We start from the raw sequence: 17,351 nt of genomic DNA, 5'->3' as shown, positions 1-17,351 counted from the left end.
TTTTCAGCCTTGAAGTCCTCTAGCCAGGAGTGCTGATGCAATCCCATACTGCAAAGTTAAAACCTGCTTGCCAAGTGATAGGATGTCTGGTGTCTTGAGACTGCAATCAGTGGCCCACACTAGACCAATGAGCAAGAGAAGGCTCCACAATGGCCCCAGAAATGCTGACATTTCATGTGTGTTAACTTTGTTCTCTTTCAACTCAACTATCTCTTGTTTATTTTGCATTCTTTTTGTTTGTGTTAGAAAACCTAGCTTCAGAGCTGTGAAGGAACTCCTCCAAAAGCAAACCACAGGCAAGTGAGAGGGGTTGCCAAATTATTTTTTTCCCTACACCTCACCTTTCATCAGAATGGTGAATATTTTGAAAAAGATTTCATAAAAGGGATAGTTGAAGGAAAAAGGGTATTTAATGAGTTACTCTTCCTTTGCTATAGTCTACTTTGCCGTATTGTTTTCTTCCTAATATTAGACACTGAAATCCCCAGGGACAGACACTGTTCCTTTATTTTCAGCACCAACCCCAAGATCAGGCAAATGGTTGGTAGTCAGTACAAGTTTGTAAATAATGAAATAATATAGGAAATTTCAAAACATATAGTTTTATACAAATAGTTAATTGACAGAATTTTCAACATTTCCTCTTCTTCTCTGAAAAGATTTCCTTAAACATATTTTTTCCTTCATCCTATGTATAAGCAAGCAACAGTCACAGTAAATCGAACAAAACAACTCCCCCCCCACAAATCTAGTTTTTCTGATATGCAATTTCAAATATTTATGCCTCCTTTCTTTTTTTCACCTTGTTGCATTGTCAAGAACTCCAGGAAGGCTGAGTAAAAATGATAATAATGGGCTCCTTGATCTCATTCCTGATCTCAGAGGGGAACTTTCAATATTTCACTATTAAGTATGATGTTTCCTGTAGATATTTTTGCAGACACTCCATTAGATTAGGGAAGAACCTTTTATTCCTAATTAGTGAAGCATATTTATCAGAAATAAAAGCTGAATTTTATCAAAAACTTTTAATATTAATCAAGACAGTTATGTATTTAAAACAATTATGATTACTTGTCTCCTGAATTGAAAACTGTCCCACTGTTTTTCATTCTCTGGAAGAATTTGCATAGAATTGGTCTCATTACTTCCTTAAAAATTTGGAACTCTAAGATACTAGTCAAATTCTAGTTCTCAACCTGTGTGGTGGATATATGGGTGCTCACTTTGTTATTTTAAAAAAAGGATGCATATACTTTTCTCCTATATGTATTCATATACTTTTCTAAATTATGATACATTTTTTTATAATACAACTTTTAAATGAAAAATTTTGGAAGAATTCACAGTGAAGACTACTGGGTCAGTATTCTTTGTGGAAAAGTTTTTAATAGCTGATTCATCTACTTTATGGAACTATTCAGCTTTTAAATTTATTTTTGTATTAGTTCTTGTAAGTTGTATTTTTATGGTTTGTCTAATTCAATTGTAAAATTTATTTGCTTAAAGTTATTCATAATGTTCTATTATTATTTTTTGAATGCCTCTAGGATCTGTAGTGATACCACTTTTTCCATTCCTAATATTGGTTATTTATTTTTCTCCTTTTATTTCTTGGCCAGTTGTCTAGGAAATTATTGTTACTAATACATTTTAAAACCATCTTTTGGCTTTGTTCATTTTTCTGTTTGTTTTATATTTTGCTTATTTCTATTCTTTATTATTTTCTTCTACTTTCTTTAAGTTAAATTTGTTCTATTTCTAGTTTCTTGAGATGGAAGTTTAAATAATTGATTTTCAGTTTTTTTCTTTTCTATTATATGTACTTGGGACTCTAAATTTCTCTCTCAATAGCACTGCATCAAATGAGTGTTGATATGTCACATTTTGATTATAATTCACTTAAAATATTTTATAATTCTCATAGGAATTTGATATGACCCATGGGTTATTTTGAATTATATTATTTAATTTCTAATTAGTTTGTGATTTTCTAATTACCCATCTGTTATAAATTTACAGCTTTATTCCAATGTAGTTGAAGCATACATTCTGTATAATTTTAATCCTTTAAAATTTGTTGAGACATATTATGACAAGCATGTGATCTGTTTTGGTAAATATTCCATAGGTATATTTTATTTGGTATGATATTCTATATATTACAATAAGGTCAAGTTTGTTAATTGCAATAGGGAGAAATTCTCTTTCCTTATTGATTTTTTTGTCTGCTTGTTGTATTAACTTTTGGAACTGGAATGTGATTTTGATTTGCCTCTATTTTTGTTCTGTCAATATTTTCTTTATGCATTTTGAAACCATGTTCTGAGATACATCCAGATTTAGAATTACTAAACCTTCTTGTTGCATTGATCATTTCATTCTTACGAAATGCCATTTTTTATCTTTAGAAAGGCTTCTTGACTTAAATTTTACTTAAATTTTACTCTGTTTGGTATTAGTATAGCTACACCAGGTTTCTTATGGCTATTTCTTACAAACTCTATCTTTTCCGTACTTTTACATTCAACTTTTCTGCTCCTTTTAATTTGGTGTGTCTCTTATAACAACATATAGTTTAAAGAAATCCAGTGTGACAATCTTGGTGTAATATTGGTGTATTTAGCCTAATAACATTTAATTAATTACTAATATCTACCATCTTACTACATGTTTTATGTTCATTTTCTCTTGCCCTTTTTTGAATTAATATTTCTTTATATTTTATTTTCCTTTGATTAATTTCTTAGTTTTATATTCTTTTAGTGTTACTGTAGATAATGAATATTTAGCTTATTAGAGTATAATGCAAATTTTCATATTATTACTCTTAACATTCCCTTGAATACTTAACTTTTTATCACCTCACCTCATGCAGCTTTAGATTTTGCCAAATATTTTCTGAACAATCAGCCATGTGTCACACTATCCCAGTGAGATGATCAAAAGCTTCTCTGTCTCTCAAAAGCTGAATGTCTGGGAAAGCTCAGAATATCAGTCTCTTGTTTTTTGTCAGAACTTGTAAATGCTCCCAGAGAAAAAGCAGCAGCTGCAAAAGTCAGCTCTTCTTTCTAAGATTTTCTCCTCTTTATGATATTAGTCTCTCTGGTCTTCATTTCTCTAGGAACTCTCTGAATTCTTTAAACAACTGGCTTTAAAATTATAACAAATTTTTCTATTTGTTCCTGGTGAGAGTGTTGTTTGCCATAAGCCACTCCATTCTACTAAGAATACTATGAAATTAAATTTTAATTAATTAAGTCAATGTGAAATGTGTTTCTGTTACTTGTGCTTAATAATCTCCTTAATGATACATGTGAGCCAAGACCTGAGTGATGAGAAGCATCATTCAGGGAAGAATATTCCAGGCAGAAGGCAATGCAAAGAGAAAGAGCTTGTTCTATTGGAGAAGTGGAAATGAGGCATTGTGGTGGAATATAATGAGTGGTATGTATGGGTTGGGGGAAGACAAGAGATGGAAGAAGAGGTAGGGACAGATTATGTAGAGCCTTTTAAATCATTGAAATGGTATCCTCTAAATTACATTTAAAGAGATTATCATGGATTCTGAATAAAGATTAAATTATTTGGAGGCAGACATGGAAGCTGCAGAACTACTCTGGAGGCTATTTCATTAGTTCAAGTTAGAGATGATGGTGGCTTGCCTTAGGGTTTTGACAGTGAAAATGGAGGAAAGTAGACAACATAGAGTCATATTTCAGAGTATTTGCTTCCAATCCATGTTCTAAAGAACGTAAGATTTTTCAGAGATATTCACAGGCTAATAGAACAGGTCTACATCTCCCTTCTATGAATTTCAAACAGAGTAGCCCAAGTTTACTTTTCTGTATGTTGCAGTTCTATGTAAGATTTTAGTTAAGACAATATTCTGTAAAAAAAAAAAAAAAAAAAAAAGAAAAGAAAAAAAAAAGGAAAATCCCAGTAATGGAGGTAGAACCTATGGACTTGTTGTTGATTATATGGTAGGGAGTAAAAAAAGTCTGAAATCCATGACACATACTGTTTTTGGCCTTAAGAGATGGATAGATTGTAGTATCAAATTATTATTCCTCTTTTTCCACTTTGCAAGTGAGATACACCAGAACCAGAAAGAGAAAAACCCTCTTCTAATGTCCCTCTAGTGCCTTCTACTGACAAAGCTTAACACCTAACAACTGGAAAAAGAGGAATATTTATAAAGCCCAGATCCCTTATCACAGTACAGGCAAAGAAGGCTGGCTTTGGAGAAGAGAGACAGTAAATTGATAACTGGTACAGGTCTTTGGGAGGGTAGGGCTCAGGAATGTATGGATGGCAAAATTTGGGTTTCAGGAAGTGTAGAGTCTGGAATTGTTGGGAAAGCAATGGGGAGAGGGTTATGTAGAGGGCAGAGTTATGAGGTTTGGTGAAGACAAGGATCAGGAATGTGTGTTTTGCATAGATCAAGGGTTTGTAAGGGACTGGGTTGAAAGGTGTGTGGAAGCCAAAAATCTGATTATGGGAGACAGGGTTCAGAAATGTGGAGACAGTAGGGTTTGGGGTTGTAGGGTGAAAAGCTGTGATATTAAAGATGGGCATAGTTTATTTAATATTTCTCTATTGAGAGTTATGTGTGTGTGGTGAGGGGAATATGGGTTCTTGAAAATGGGCAGTCGTATGACTGCTTTTTTATTGCAGAAGTGACACTAGGTCAATTTCCCTCTTCTTTCTTTTGATGTCTTGAGACATAGTGCAAGAATCTGGCCACTCTCCTGAAGAGACCTTGAAATTACCTGGGGAAGGAGAGGAGCGGAACTGAGTCTAGCCTTACATCGTCCCTGTCAAGGCATCAGGCAGGGTGAATGTGGATGAATCTATCTTGAACCTTCCAGAGCAGATCAGCTACCAGGTGAATACCACCAAGTAGTCCCAGTTAATGCCAGATGGAGCAAAAGGATTACTCAATCAAGCATTATCTGATTATCTGGTTCATAAAACTGTGAAATCTTTATCATAATTTAATCACAAACATCTTTATCTACTAGGAGATGAGAGGGGTGAAAAAAAGACATGCTGCCCAGATTTCCATTAAAAAAATGATTTTCTGTTCCAGCTCTTGGGAGCCATCATCATCCTCAAGGTTGGCTTCAGCTTCAGAGAGCTGTGTCTTTCAAGAGCACACCAGTGTAGGGTGGGCCACATTCAATGATTTCTCAGGGGGTAGATAGAGCAATTTCATTTCTTTTTATGACTGAGTAATATTCCATTGTATATATGTGCCACATCTTCTTTATCCACTCATCTGTCGATGGACACTTAGGATGTTTCCATGTCTTGGCTATTGTAAATAGAGCTGCAATGAACATTGTGGTACATGACTCTTTTTTCTTTTTAACATCTTTATTGGAGTATAATTGCTTTACAATGGTGTGTAGTTTCTGCCTTATAACAAAGTGAATCAGTTATACATATATATATGTTCCCATATCTCTTCCCTCTTGCATCTCCCTCCCTCCCTCCCTATCCCACCCCTCTAGGTGGTCACAAACCACCTAGCTGATCTCCCTGTGCTATGTGGCTTCTTCCCACTAGCTATTTAGTTTACGTTTGGTAGTGCATATATGTCCATGCCACTCTCTCACTTTGTCACAGCTTACCCTTCCCCCTCCCCATATCCTCAAGTCCATGCACTAGTAGGTCTGTGTGTGCCTTTATTCCCGTCTTACTCCTAGGTACTTCATTACCTTTTTTATTTCTTCTTAGATTCCATTTATATGTGTTAGCATACGGTATGTGTTTTTCACTTTCTGACTTACTTCACTCTGTATGACAGACTCTAAGTCCATCCATCACACTACAAATAACTCAATTTCGTTTCCTTTTATGGCTGAGTAATATTCCATTGTATATATGTGCCACATCTTCTTTATCCATTCACCTGTTGATGGACACTTAGCTTGCTTCCATGTACTGGCTATTGTAAATAGAGCTGCAATGAACATTTTGGTACATGACTCTTTTTGAATTATGGTTTTCTCAGGGTATATGCCCAGTAGTGGGATTGCTGGGTCGTATGGTAGTTCTATTTTTAGTTTTTTAAGGAACCTCCATACTGTTCTCCATAGTGGTTATATCAATTCACATTCCCACCAAGAGTGCATGAGGGTTCCCTTTTCTCCACACCCTCTCCAGGATTTACTATTTCTAGATTTTTTGATGATGGCCATTCTGACTGGTGTGAGGTGATACCTTATTGTAGTTTTGATTTGCATTTCTGTAATGATTAGTGATGTTGAGCATCCTTTGATGTGTTTGTTGGCAATCTGTATATCTTCTTTGGAGAAATGTCTATTTAGGTCTTCTGCCCATTTTTGGATTGGGTTGTTTGTTTTTTTGATACTGAGCTGCTTGTAAATTTTGGAGATTAATCCTTTGTCAGTTGCTTTATTGGCAAATATTTCCTCTCATTCTGAGGGTGGTCTTTTCATTTCTTTAATGGTTTCCTTTGCTGTGCAAAAGCTTTTCTATTTCATAAGGTCCCATTTGTTTATATGTTTTTATTTCCATTCCTCTAGAAGGTGGGTCAAAAAAAATTTTGCAGTGATTTTTATCATAGAGTGTTCTGCCTATGGTTTCCTCAAAGAGTTTTTTAGTGTCAGGTTTACATTTAGGTCTTTAATCCATTTTGAATTTATTTTTGTGTGTGGTGTTAGGGAGTTTTCTAATTTAATTCTTTTACATGTAGCTGTCCAGGTTTCCCAGCACCACTTATTGAAGAAGCTGTCTTTTCTCCATTGTATATTCTTGCCTCCTTTATCAAAGATAAGGTGACTGTATGTGTGGGGGTTTATCTGTGGGCTTTCTATCATGTTCCATTGATATTTATTTCTGTTTTGTGCCAGTCCATACTGTGCTGATTACTGCAGCTTTGTAGTATAGTCTGAAATCAGGGGGGCTGATTCCTCCAGCTCCGTTTTTCTTTCTCAGTATTGCTTTGGCTATACGGGGTCTTTTATGTTTCCAAAAATATTGTCAAATATTTTGTTCTAGTTCTGTGAAAAATACCATTGGTAATTTGATAGAGATTGCATTGAATCTGTTGACTGCTTTGGGTAGTATAGTAATTTTCACAAGTTGATTTTTCCAATCCAAGAACATGGTATATCTCTCCATCTGTTTGTATCATCTTTAATTTCTTTCATCACTGTCTTATAGTTTCCTGCATGCAGGTCTTTTGGCTCCTTAGGTAGGTTTATTCCTAGGTATTTTATTCATTTTGTTGCAGTGGTAAATGGGAATGTTTCCTAAATTTCTCTTTCAGACATTTCATCATCAGTGTATAGGAATGCAAGAGATTTCTGTGCATTAATTTTGTATCCTGCTACTTTACCAGATTCATTGATTAGCCTTAGTAGTTTTCTGATAGCATATTTAGGATTCTCTACGTATAGTGTCCTGTCATCTGCAAATGGTAACAGCTTTACTTCTTCTTTTCTGGTTTGAAATCCTTTATTTCTTTTTCTTCTCTGATTGCTGTGGCTAAAACTTCCAAGTCTATGTTGAATAATTGTGGTGAGAGTGGGCAACCTTGTCTCGTTCCTGATCTTAGTGGAAATAGTTTTATTTTTTCACCATTGAGGACGATGTTGGCTGTGGGATTGTTATATGGGCCCTTTATTATGTTGAGGAAAGTTCCCTCTCTGCCTAATTTCTGAAGGATTTTTATCATAATGGGTGTTGAATTTTATCAAAAGCTTTTTCTGCATCTATTGAGATGATCATATGGTTTTTCTCCTTCAATTTGATAATATGTTGTATCACATTGATTGATTTGAGTATATTGAAGAATCCATACATTCCTGAGATAAAACCCACTTGATCATGGTGTATGACCCTTTTAATGTGCTGTTGGATTCTGTTTGCTAGTAGTTCATTGAGGTTTTTTCCATCTATGTTCATCAGTGATATTGGGCTGTAGTTTTCTTTATTTGTGACATCTTTGTCTGGTTTTGGTGTCAGGGTGATGCTGGCCTCGTAGACTGAGTTTGGGAGTGTTTCTGCCTCTGCTATATTTTGGCAGAGTTTGAGAAGGATAGGTGTTACCTCTCCTCTAAATGTTTGATAGAATTCACCTGTGAATCCATGTGGTCCTGAGCTTTTGTTTGTTGGAAGATTTTTAATCACAGTTTCAATTTCAATGCTGGTGATTGATCTGTTTATGTTTTCTATTTCTTCCTTGATAAGTCATGGAAGTTTGTGCTTTTCTAAGAATTTGTCCATTTTTTCCAGGCTTTCCATTGTATTGGCCCATAGTTCCTTGTAGTAATCTCTCATGATCCTTTGTATTTCTGCCGTGTAGGTGTTACTTCTCCTTTTTCATTTCTAATTCTACTGATTTGAGTCTTCTCCCTTTTTCTCGTGATGAGTCTGGCTAATGGTTTATCAATTTTCTTTATTTTCTCAAAGAACCAGCTTTTAGTTTTATTGACCTTTGCTATTGTTTCCTTCATTTCTTTTTCATTTATTTCTGTTGTGATCTTTATGATTTCTTTCCTTCTGCTAACTTTGGAGTTTTCTTAATTCTTATTTCTCCAATTCCTTTAGGTTAATGTTAGGTTGTTTATTTGAGATGTTTCTTGTTACTTGAGGTAGGATTATCTTGCTATATACTTCCCTCTTAGAACTGGTATGCTGCATCCCATAGATTTTGGGTCATTGTGTTTTCATTGCCATTTGTTTCTATGTATTTTTTGATTTCCTCTTTGATTTCTTCAGTGATCTTTTGGATATTTAGCAGCATATTGTTTAGCCTCCACTTGTCTGTATTTTTACAGATTTTTTCCTGTAACTGATATTTAGTCTCATAGCATTGTGGTCAGAAAAATATTCCTGATACGACTTCAATTTTCTTAAACTTATCAATACTTGATTTGTGACCCAAGATATGATCTATCCTGGAGAACATTCCATGAGCACTTGAGAAAAATGTGTATTCTGTTGTTTTTGGATGGAATGTCCTATAAATATCAATTAAGTGTATCTTGTTTAATGTATCATTTAAAGCTTGTGTTTCTTTATTTTCATTTTGGTTGATCTGTCAATTGGTGAAAGTGGGGTGTTAAAGGGGCCTAGTATTATTTTGTTACTGTCGATTTCCCCGTTTATGGCTGTTAGCATTTGCCTTATGTATTGAGGTGCTCCTTTGTTGGGTGCATAAATATTTACAATTGTTATATCTTCTTCCTGGATCGATCCCTTGATTATTATGAAGTGTCCTTCTGTGTGTCTTGTAATAGTCTTTATTTTACAGTTTATTTTGTGTGACATGAGAATTGCTACTCCAGCTTTTTGATTTTCATTTGCATGGAATATCTTTTTCCATCCCCTTTCTTTCAGTCTGTATGTGTCCCTAGGTCTGAAGTATGTCTCTTGTAGACTGCATATATATGGGTCTTGTGTTCGTATCTATTCTGCCAGTCTATATCTTTTGGTGAGATCATTTATTCCATTTACATTTAAGGTAATTATTGACATGTATGTTCCTATTACCATTTTCTTCGTTGTTTTGGGTTTGTTATTGTAGGTCTTTTCCTTCTCTTGTGTTTCCTAACTAGAGAAGTTCCATTAGCATTTGTTGTAAAGCTGGTATGGTGGTGCGGAATTCTCTTAGCTTTTGCTTGTCTGTAAGGATTTTAATTTCTCCATCAAATCTGAATGAGATGCTTGCTGAGTAGAGTAATCTTGGTTGTATGTTTTTCCCTTTCATCACTTTGTATATGTCCTGCCACTCCCTTCTGGCCTTCAGAGTTTCTGCTGAAAGATCAGCTGTTAGCCTTATGGGGATTCCCTTTTATGTTATTTGTTGTTTTTCCCTTGATACTTTTAATATTTTATTGTATTTAATTTTTGAGAATTTGATTAATATGTGTCTTGGTGTGTTTCTCCTTGGATTTATCCTGTATGGGACTCTCTGTGCTTCCTGGACTTGATTGACTATTTCCTTTCCCATATTAGGGAAGTTTTCAAGTATAATCTCTCAAATATTTTCTCAGTCCCTTTCTTTTTCTCTTCTTCTTCTGGGACCCCTATAATTCTAAAGTTGGTGCATTTAATGTTGTCCCAGAGGTTTGAGACTGTCCTCAATTCTTTTCATTCCTTTTTTCCTTATTCTAGTCTGTGGTAGTTATTTCCCCTATTTTATCTTGCAGGTCACTTATCCATTCTTGTGCTTCAGTTATTCTGCTATTGATTCCTTCTAAAGAATTTTAAATTTCATTTATTGTGTTGTTTATCATTGTTTATTTGCTCTTTATTTCTTCTAGCTCCTTCTTAAATGTTTCTTGTATATTCTCCATTATATTTCCACGATTTTGGAACATTTTTACTCTCATTGTTCTGAATTCTTTTTCACATAGACTGCCTATTTCCTTCTCATTTGTTTGGTCTGGTGGGTTTTTACCTTACTCCTTCATCTAATGTGTATTTCTCTGTCTTCTCATTTTGCTTAACTTATTGTATTTGGGGTCTCTTTTTCACAGGCTGCAGGGTAATAGTTCCATTGTTTTTGGTGTCTGCCTCCAGTGGGTAAGGTTTGTTCAGTTGGCTGTGTAGGCTTCCTGGTGGAGGAGACTGGTGCCTGTGTTCTGGTGGATGATGCTGGATCTTGTCTTTCTTGTCAGCAGGACTGCATCCAGTGGTGTGTTTTGGTGTATCTCTGACCTTATTATGATTTTAGGCAGCCTGTATGATAATGGGTGGTTTTGTGTTCCTGTCTTGCTAGTTGTTTGGCAAAGGGTGTCCAGCACTGGAGCTTGCTGGTCGTTGAGTGGAGCTGGGTTTTAGCGTTGAGATGGAGTTCTCTGAGAGAGCTTTTGCCATTTGATATTATGTGGAGCTTGGAGGTGTCTCTTGGATAAATGTCCTGGGCTGTCTCTCTCACTTCTGAGGCACAGGCCTGACACCTGGTTGGAGCACCAAGACCTTGTCAGCTGCATGGATCAGAAGAAAAGGGTGAAAAAATAAAATAAAATAAAGTTATTAAAATAAAAAAATTGTAAAGTAAAAATATAAAAGAGAAAAAGATAGAAAGGAAGAAGAGAGCAACAAAAACAGAACACAAATCCACCAATGATAATAAGTGCTAAAAACTATACTAGGAAAACTAAAACAAAACAAAAGAAGAAAAACGGACCAACAGAACTTTAGGACAAATGGTAAAAGCAAAGCTACACAGACAAAATCTCACTAAGAAGCATACGCTTACACACTCACAATAAGAGAAAAAGGGAAAAAAATCTATATAGAAAAAGAAAAAAAGGAAGAGAGCAATGAAATCCATAAAAAATCTACTAATGATAATAAACTCTAAATACTAAAGTATGATAAACATAAAACCAGAAACAGATTAGATGCAGAAAGCAAACTCCAAGTTTACAGTTGCTCCCAACGTCCACCACCTCAATTTTGGGATGATTCATTGTTCATTCAGGTATTCCAGAGATGCAGGGTACCTCAAGTTGATTGTGGAGATTTAATCCTCTTTTCCTGAGGCTGCTGGGAGAAATTTCACTTTCTGTTTTTTGTTCGCACAGCTCCTGGGCTTCAGCTTTGGATTTGGCCACACCTCTGCCTGTAGGTCTCCTGAGGGCGTCTTTTCTTCACTCAGAGAGGACAGTGTTAAAGTAGCAGCTGATTAGGGAGCTCTGGCTCACTCAGGCCGGGGTTGGGGAAGGGTACAGAATGCAGGGTGAGCCTATGGCTGCAGAGACCAACGTAACATTGCCACAGCCTGAGGTGCACCATGTTTTCTCCCGGGGAAGTTGTCCCTGGATCACGGGACCCAGGCAGAGGCAGGCTGCACAGGCTCTTGGGACGAGAGGTGTGGATAGTGACCTTTACTTGCACACAGGCTTCTTGGTGGTTGCAACAACAGCCTTAGCATTTCATGCCCATCTCTGGTTTCTGCCCTGATAGCCACAGCTCACGCTTGTCTCTGGAGCTCATTTAGGCAGTGCTCTAAATCGCACCTCCTCGTGAACCATGAAACAATGGTGTCTTGCCTCTTAGGCTGAGCCAGACATTTTACCGGACTCCCTCCTGGCTAGCTGTGGTGCAGTAGCCTCCTTCAGGCTGTGTTCACGCAGCCAACCCCAGTCCTCTCCCTGGGATCTGACCTCTGAAGCCAGAGCCTCAGCTCCAACCCCCCCACCCGCCCAGGAGAGTGAGCAGACAAGCCTCTCAGGCTGGTGAGTGCTGGTCAGCACTGATCATCTGTGCGGGAATCTCTCCGCTTTGCCCTCTGTCGCTGTGCTCTCCTCCATGGCTCTGAAGCTTCCCACCCTGCCGTGCAAGTCCCCGTCTCCACCAGTGAAGGGGCTTCCTAGCGTGTGGAAAATTTTCCTCTTTTACAGCTCCCTCCCGAAAGTGCAGGTCTTGTCTCTAGTCTTTTGTCTCCTTTTTTTTTCTCTTTCCTTTTGCCTTACCCAGGTATGTGGGGGAGTTTCTTACTTTTCCGGAAGTCTGAGGTCTTCTGCCAGCATTCAGTAGGTGTTCCGTAGGTGTTGTTCCACACGTACATGTATTTCTGATGTATCTGTGGGGAGGAAGGTGATCTCCACGTCTTACTCCTCTGCCTTCTTGAAGGTCAGTTATCTGTTTTATACATATTAGTGTATATATGTCAATCCCCCTCTGAAATTGGGTTTCTCTTTACAATTAGAAGAAGGGTTGCCACTCCCTGCTTGGAGGTGTGTCTAGGGTACCTGTAGGCAAAGCCTGGGTTTCCTTCACGCTCCTGAACTATGTATTATCAAGTGCTTAACTGAACCCAGAGTAACTCACTCTGCAAAGCACAGCAGACATCATTTTATACTGGGAAGTTTTCAAGGCAGACACTATTCTTTCAACTGTCTAGCCATGATAATAGCAGAGCAATGCTTCCTTGGCTTATCTGATTGTAAGCAGGTACTCCTTGCAATATCCTTTCTTAGAAAAATTGGCAGCAAGATATTATCTTGAGGTTTTTAAAATGTAGACTACTTTAGCCAACAAAATAGACTCCAGATTACTGATAAGCATCTTCATATATGGAACAATCTAATTTAAGCCAAGTGAATTTGAGAGAATGCATGTCAAAGATTAAAAAAAATTTGTAGGGTTAGTAATGAGCCAGATACCATCTACAGGGGCATCTCTTTGTGTCTCTTTACAGAAATATGCCATTACTGTGTGGGTGAATATCTATATACAGAGACATACATCCAGTTCATTTTAGAGGAAGTTCAAATGTTTTAGATACAACTAAGAAAGGGTTGGGAGGGTTTTTCATAAACACAATATTATACTCACCACCCATGAATATTATTCTGTACATCCTGATTCTTGAAGAAGTGTCAAAGTGCAGATTTTCTTAGTCAAAATAACCAGAAATCTTTGTATGCAGCCAATACTCTTGTCATACCTGGTTCCTAACAGAGACTTAAAGGCTATATAGGAGCTGCTGGCAGTCTTAAAGTGCTTGTAACAGATTTTTCCATAATGTGATAGGAAGTGAAACAGTTATCAAGGACAGTCAGACTGAAACTTGCTTGCTAACTATAAGTGAAATATGAGATCGATAGACCCACACTGAAAATTTATTAAAAAGAAAGTGAATTAGGCGCTATCACATACTATTGGTGGGAGTGTCATTTGATCAAAACATTTTGGAAATTAATGCCATACATTTTAAATATATTGATAGTTTTGTTTTTGACTCAATAATCCCATTTCTTAATTTGCACATTATTTAAATACTCTGAAATGATAAAGACTTAAACAGAAAAGGAATGTTACAGTTTTGTATTCATTTCCTACTGCTGCTGTAACAAGTTACTATAAACTCATCAGCTTAAAGCAAAAGAAATTATATTAGGCATTTTGTTGAGTTTTTGTAGCAAAAATTTGAGGCGGGTATTTTTTTATCTCTAATTTACAGCTGTGTAGGTAAACTGATCTTCAAGGAGGGTGGGAAATATTTGATGTCACACAGTACTGTTGCCTATAGATTTCTACATAGCCAAGGCACTCAAGTTTTCCCCTGGAGGGCGTAGTGCATAATATTAGCTGAAGTGTTACTGTGGTTCAGCAAATTATACTAATAAATTATCACAGGGTTCTCTGTCAGCCATATTTTATTTATTTAGGGAAAAATACCCATGAATTGAATGGTGGGATCAATGACTCCTGGAGTTTCATTCCCTGAGTGTACTAAGAATATCTGAAAATGCACTAAATGTCATTTCAAAAGACAGGGCCTGATAGAGTCCATTGAATTAACTTTTGTAGGGGAAAGTAGCACAAGATATTTTGGGAGTATGAGTGGAAAACTTCTAAATGGGTACATCCCAGACATTGAATCAATTTTGAAGGTAATGAGAAGAGAGGACTTTGGGTTTCTAGTAGACCACAAGTCACTCATGGTCGTGGGGACCCCAGAGACCAGATCAGTGTGTAAATATGCAAATGTAGAGCTTTAGGAAGTGGCCCCAGCCTGTAATCTTATGGCCTAGGAAACTGAGGGATCATGCAGTCCTGTTCAAGCTCATTTAGGGAGCTATCTGAAAACACACCCAACATGGGACTGTCAACACTAGGAAATCAAGATAAGATTTTGTGGCTCTGTTTAAGTCATTTAATTGTCAAGAAAAGCCAAGAGACCAGTAGAACATGGTAAAAGGGGAGTTTAGAAAAACTGCGGGTAGGGGTTAAAATATGTGGGTTTAGCAAACCCTGGTCTCTACCACCAGGGGAAACAAAGCTGGGTGCTGGGCAGGCGAAATTGAATGGGGTAGTGAGTTTTACATACCAGATGCTTGGGAGCTGGGGAGTGGGGGAAGCACCATCTCTGACTATGGAAGAGCAACATGCTGTCAAAGATTTTCTCCTATTTCCTAATTGGCACATAACACTGGCATAGGAAATATGAGACAAGGTCTCGAGTGAATCACTGTGCACTTCCTCAGTGAAGGGTGAGGAAGATCGTGGACAAAGAAGTTTTGTGATATCAGCATGAGTGTGGCAAGTCATTTTGCCAGCAGATGGTATTTGGGTTGGGAAATAAGTGCATCATGTCAGTCCTGGGCTGTTCTCCCTGTGTGGGGCTGCCTGGCCCTTATAAAAGGAGTCTCCATCTCAGTGGTGCTATCTTCGTGACACTCAGTGATAGGTTTTCTTTGGAGCCTGCGGTGAGTACAAATCTTAGAGGTCTTTTTGGCACTTGAGTGGTAAGATTGAACCTGGAGGTGTAGGTGACTTTATTTTAACCAATTAGTGCTCCATATGCGGAAAAGAAGATAATGAGGTTTTAGGGGTAAATTTTAACTGGTATTTGGTAGGTGATCCTGAATGTGATGAGAGAAATGTAGTCAGAGCTATGATCTTAAACTGAAGGAGAGTAAGAGAGATGAAATGCTGTGCTGTAGCCCACCCTACATTAGTTCCAAATGCATCCCTCTCAGAGTTCAATCCCATTGAGTGCTGGGTTTGGACCTCTGCATTTCTCCTTAAAAGCCCATAGTCACGTCAGTTAGACCAGCAACCAGGGCCTCATGGGAGATATAAGTAGAGATTTGTTTTGGGATTGGCTACAATTTATTTCCGGGTTCTTCTCCAGATAGTGTTTGTATTCACACAACACCTGCATAGGAAATTTTGTCTTTAGAAAGTGGTAGAATGAGAGATTAACCAGAAAAAACTGAAGATCTGAGGGCAAGAGGTGCTAAAAAAAAATGGTGAAGAAGTTACACAAAACTATAAAGACTCTATAAGGGATCAAAGAAAGTCCTTGGAGACGGAAGGGTTGTGTGCCCAGCTAATTGTTCTACCAGTAGGACTGTCTCTGTTATGAACAGTGTTGTCTGTTTGTATTTCAGATTCCTTGAGACCCAGGAAAGATGACTTACAAGCAGCATCAGTGCAAGCAGCCCTGCCAGTCACCTCCTGTTTTCATACCTAAGTGCCCTGAGCCTTGCCCACATAAGTGCCCTGAACCTTGCCCACCTCTAAACTGTCTGGAGCCATGTCCCTGTCCTCCATGCCCACCTGTGCAGTGCCACATCCACTGTGCCAGCAGAAATGTCCTCCTGTGCATCCATGCACACCCTGCCAGCAGAAGTGTCCACCCAAGTACAAGTAACAGCACCAGATTTCATCAGGACCATGAAACAACAAGATCTAAGCTTATCTTAGTCCTAGGACTCCATCATCCTCCCTTCAGCCATGGTGATGGACTGCTTCTTCCTTAACCTCCCTCCTGGATTGACAGCTGACAGAGAAAAGGCCTGGTTCCTGAAGAAGACACCATGTTGTTGGAAGAAGAGCAGCAGGATCATCACCTGATCTTGCTTTGCCATCTGCTTGTCTGTAATCGGGCTGTGATCTCTACCCTGTGAGCACTTAGTGTGTATATTCTTTTACTTCTCCAATAAAGTACATTTCATGGTTGAGCCCACATTTCTTCTCCTTCTTCTCCTTCTCCTTCTTCTTCTTCTTCTTCTTGTTCTTCTTCTTGTTCTTGTCCTTCTTGTTCTTCTTGTTCTTTTTCTTGTTGTTGTTGTTCTTCTTCTCTTCTTCTTTTTTAATTTTTGCATTTAGTGTTTTTAATCTCTTCTGTCAACTACAACTACTCTTCTGAGCATTCTTTTTCATTCCTATTGAATTATTAGAGTTAGACTTATTCCATCAGTGAGTTCAGTTTTGCCTGAAATATGCCTTTAGGATTGGACACATCAAATAATTCTTTTATTGGTTTCAAACTCATTTCTACCTCCTCATACCTTGTGTGACCCTGAAAAAAATTGAACTCTCTCAGCCTCAGTTTTCTTATCTGTAAAAAGTAGGAAAGAATGTATTCCACTCAGTGGACTAATAGAAATTAATTAATTTATTCACAAATTTTTCCTAATTATATAACAAGTGCCAGCTAGTCTCTTGTGTGCTAGGGATATTATGATGGTGACCAAAGTCCTTGTCCGCCTAAATTCTTGAGGGAATTTTACACACACACACAAACACACACGACAAATAATAGTTAGACATGGGTTAGAGAAAATTGTTTAGAAAAGCTCTTCCAAAGTGGCTCTTTGGGCAAAGACCTGAATGAACAGAAGAGTAAACTGTGGGTAGGTAAGCATATCTGGGGTGTACTGTACCAGTGAAAGGGGATGGCAAGTGCTAAGGCAGAGCAAAGTAACAGCAGAGAGAACAGTGATCAAGGAGACACTATTCCCAATTGAGGTCCGAGAGGTTGGATCTTGAAGACGTAATAAAGATTTTGATAATTTATTCACAGTTTGACAGCCATATTATGCAGAGGGTCAAAGGTCTAAAATCTT

The 17,351-nt window shown here is 37.6% G+C and overlaps 1 protein-coding gene across 1 annotated transcript in view; it reads left to right on the top strand.

Annotated features, from left to right (window-relative positions):
- Nucleotides 1–16,428, top strand: part of LOC132422659 (small proline-rich protein 2E-like) — a 39,134-nt gene extending 22,706 nt beyond the window's left edge. The window contains 2 exon segments of the mRNA XM_060007500.1: nt 15,891–16,079; nt 16,082–16,428. Of these exon segments, the coding sequence (XP_059863483.1) occupies nt 15,912–16,079; nt 16,082–16,153 (240 nt within the window). The 5' untranslated portion in view covers nt 15,891–15,911 and the 3' untranslated portion in view covers nt 16,154–16,428.
- The last annotated feature ends 923 nt before the right edge of the window (nt 16,429–17,351 follow it).

This window comes from Delphinus delphis, chromosome 1 (assembly GCF_949987515.2).
Source record: "Delphinus delphis chromosome 1, mDelDel1.2, whole genome shotgun sequence".
NCBI classification, from domain to species: domain Eukaryota; kingdom Metazoa; phylum Chordata; class Mammalia; order Artiodactyla; family Delphinidae; genus Delphinus; species Delphinus delphis.
Note: the sequence above shows the minus strand (reverse complement) of the source record. Positions and strands in the feature narration are given on the sequence as shown.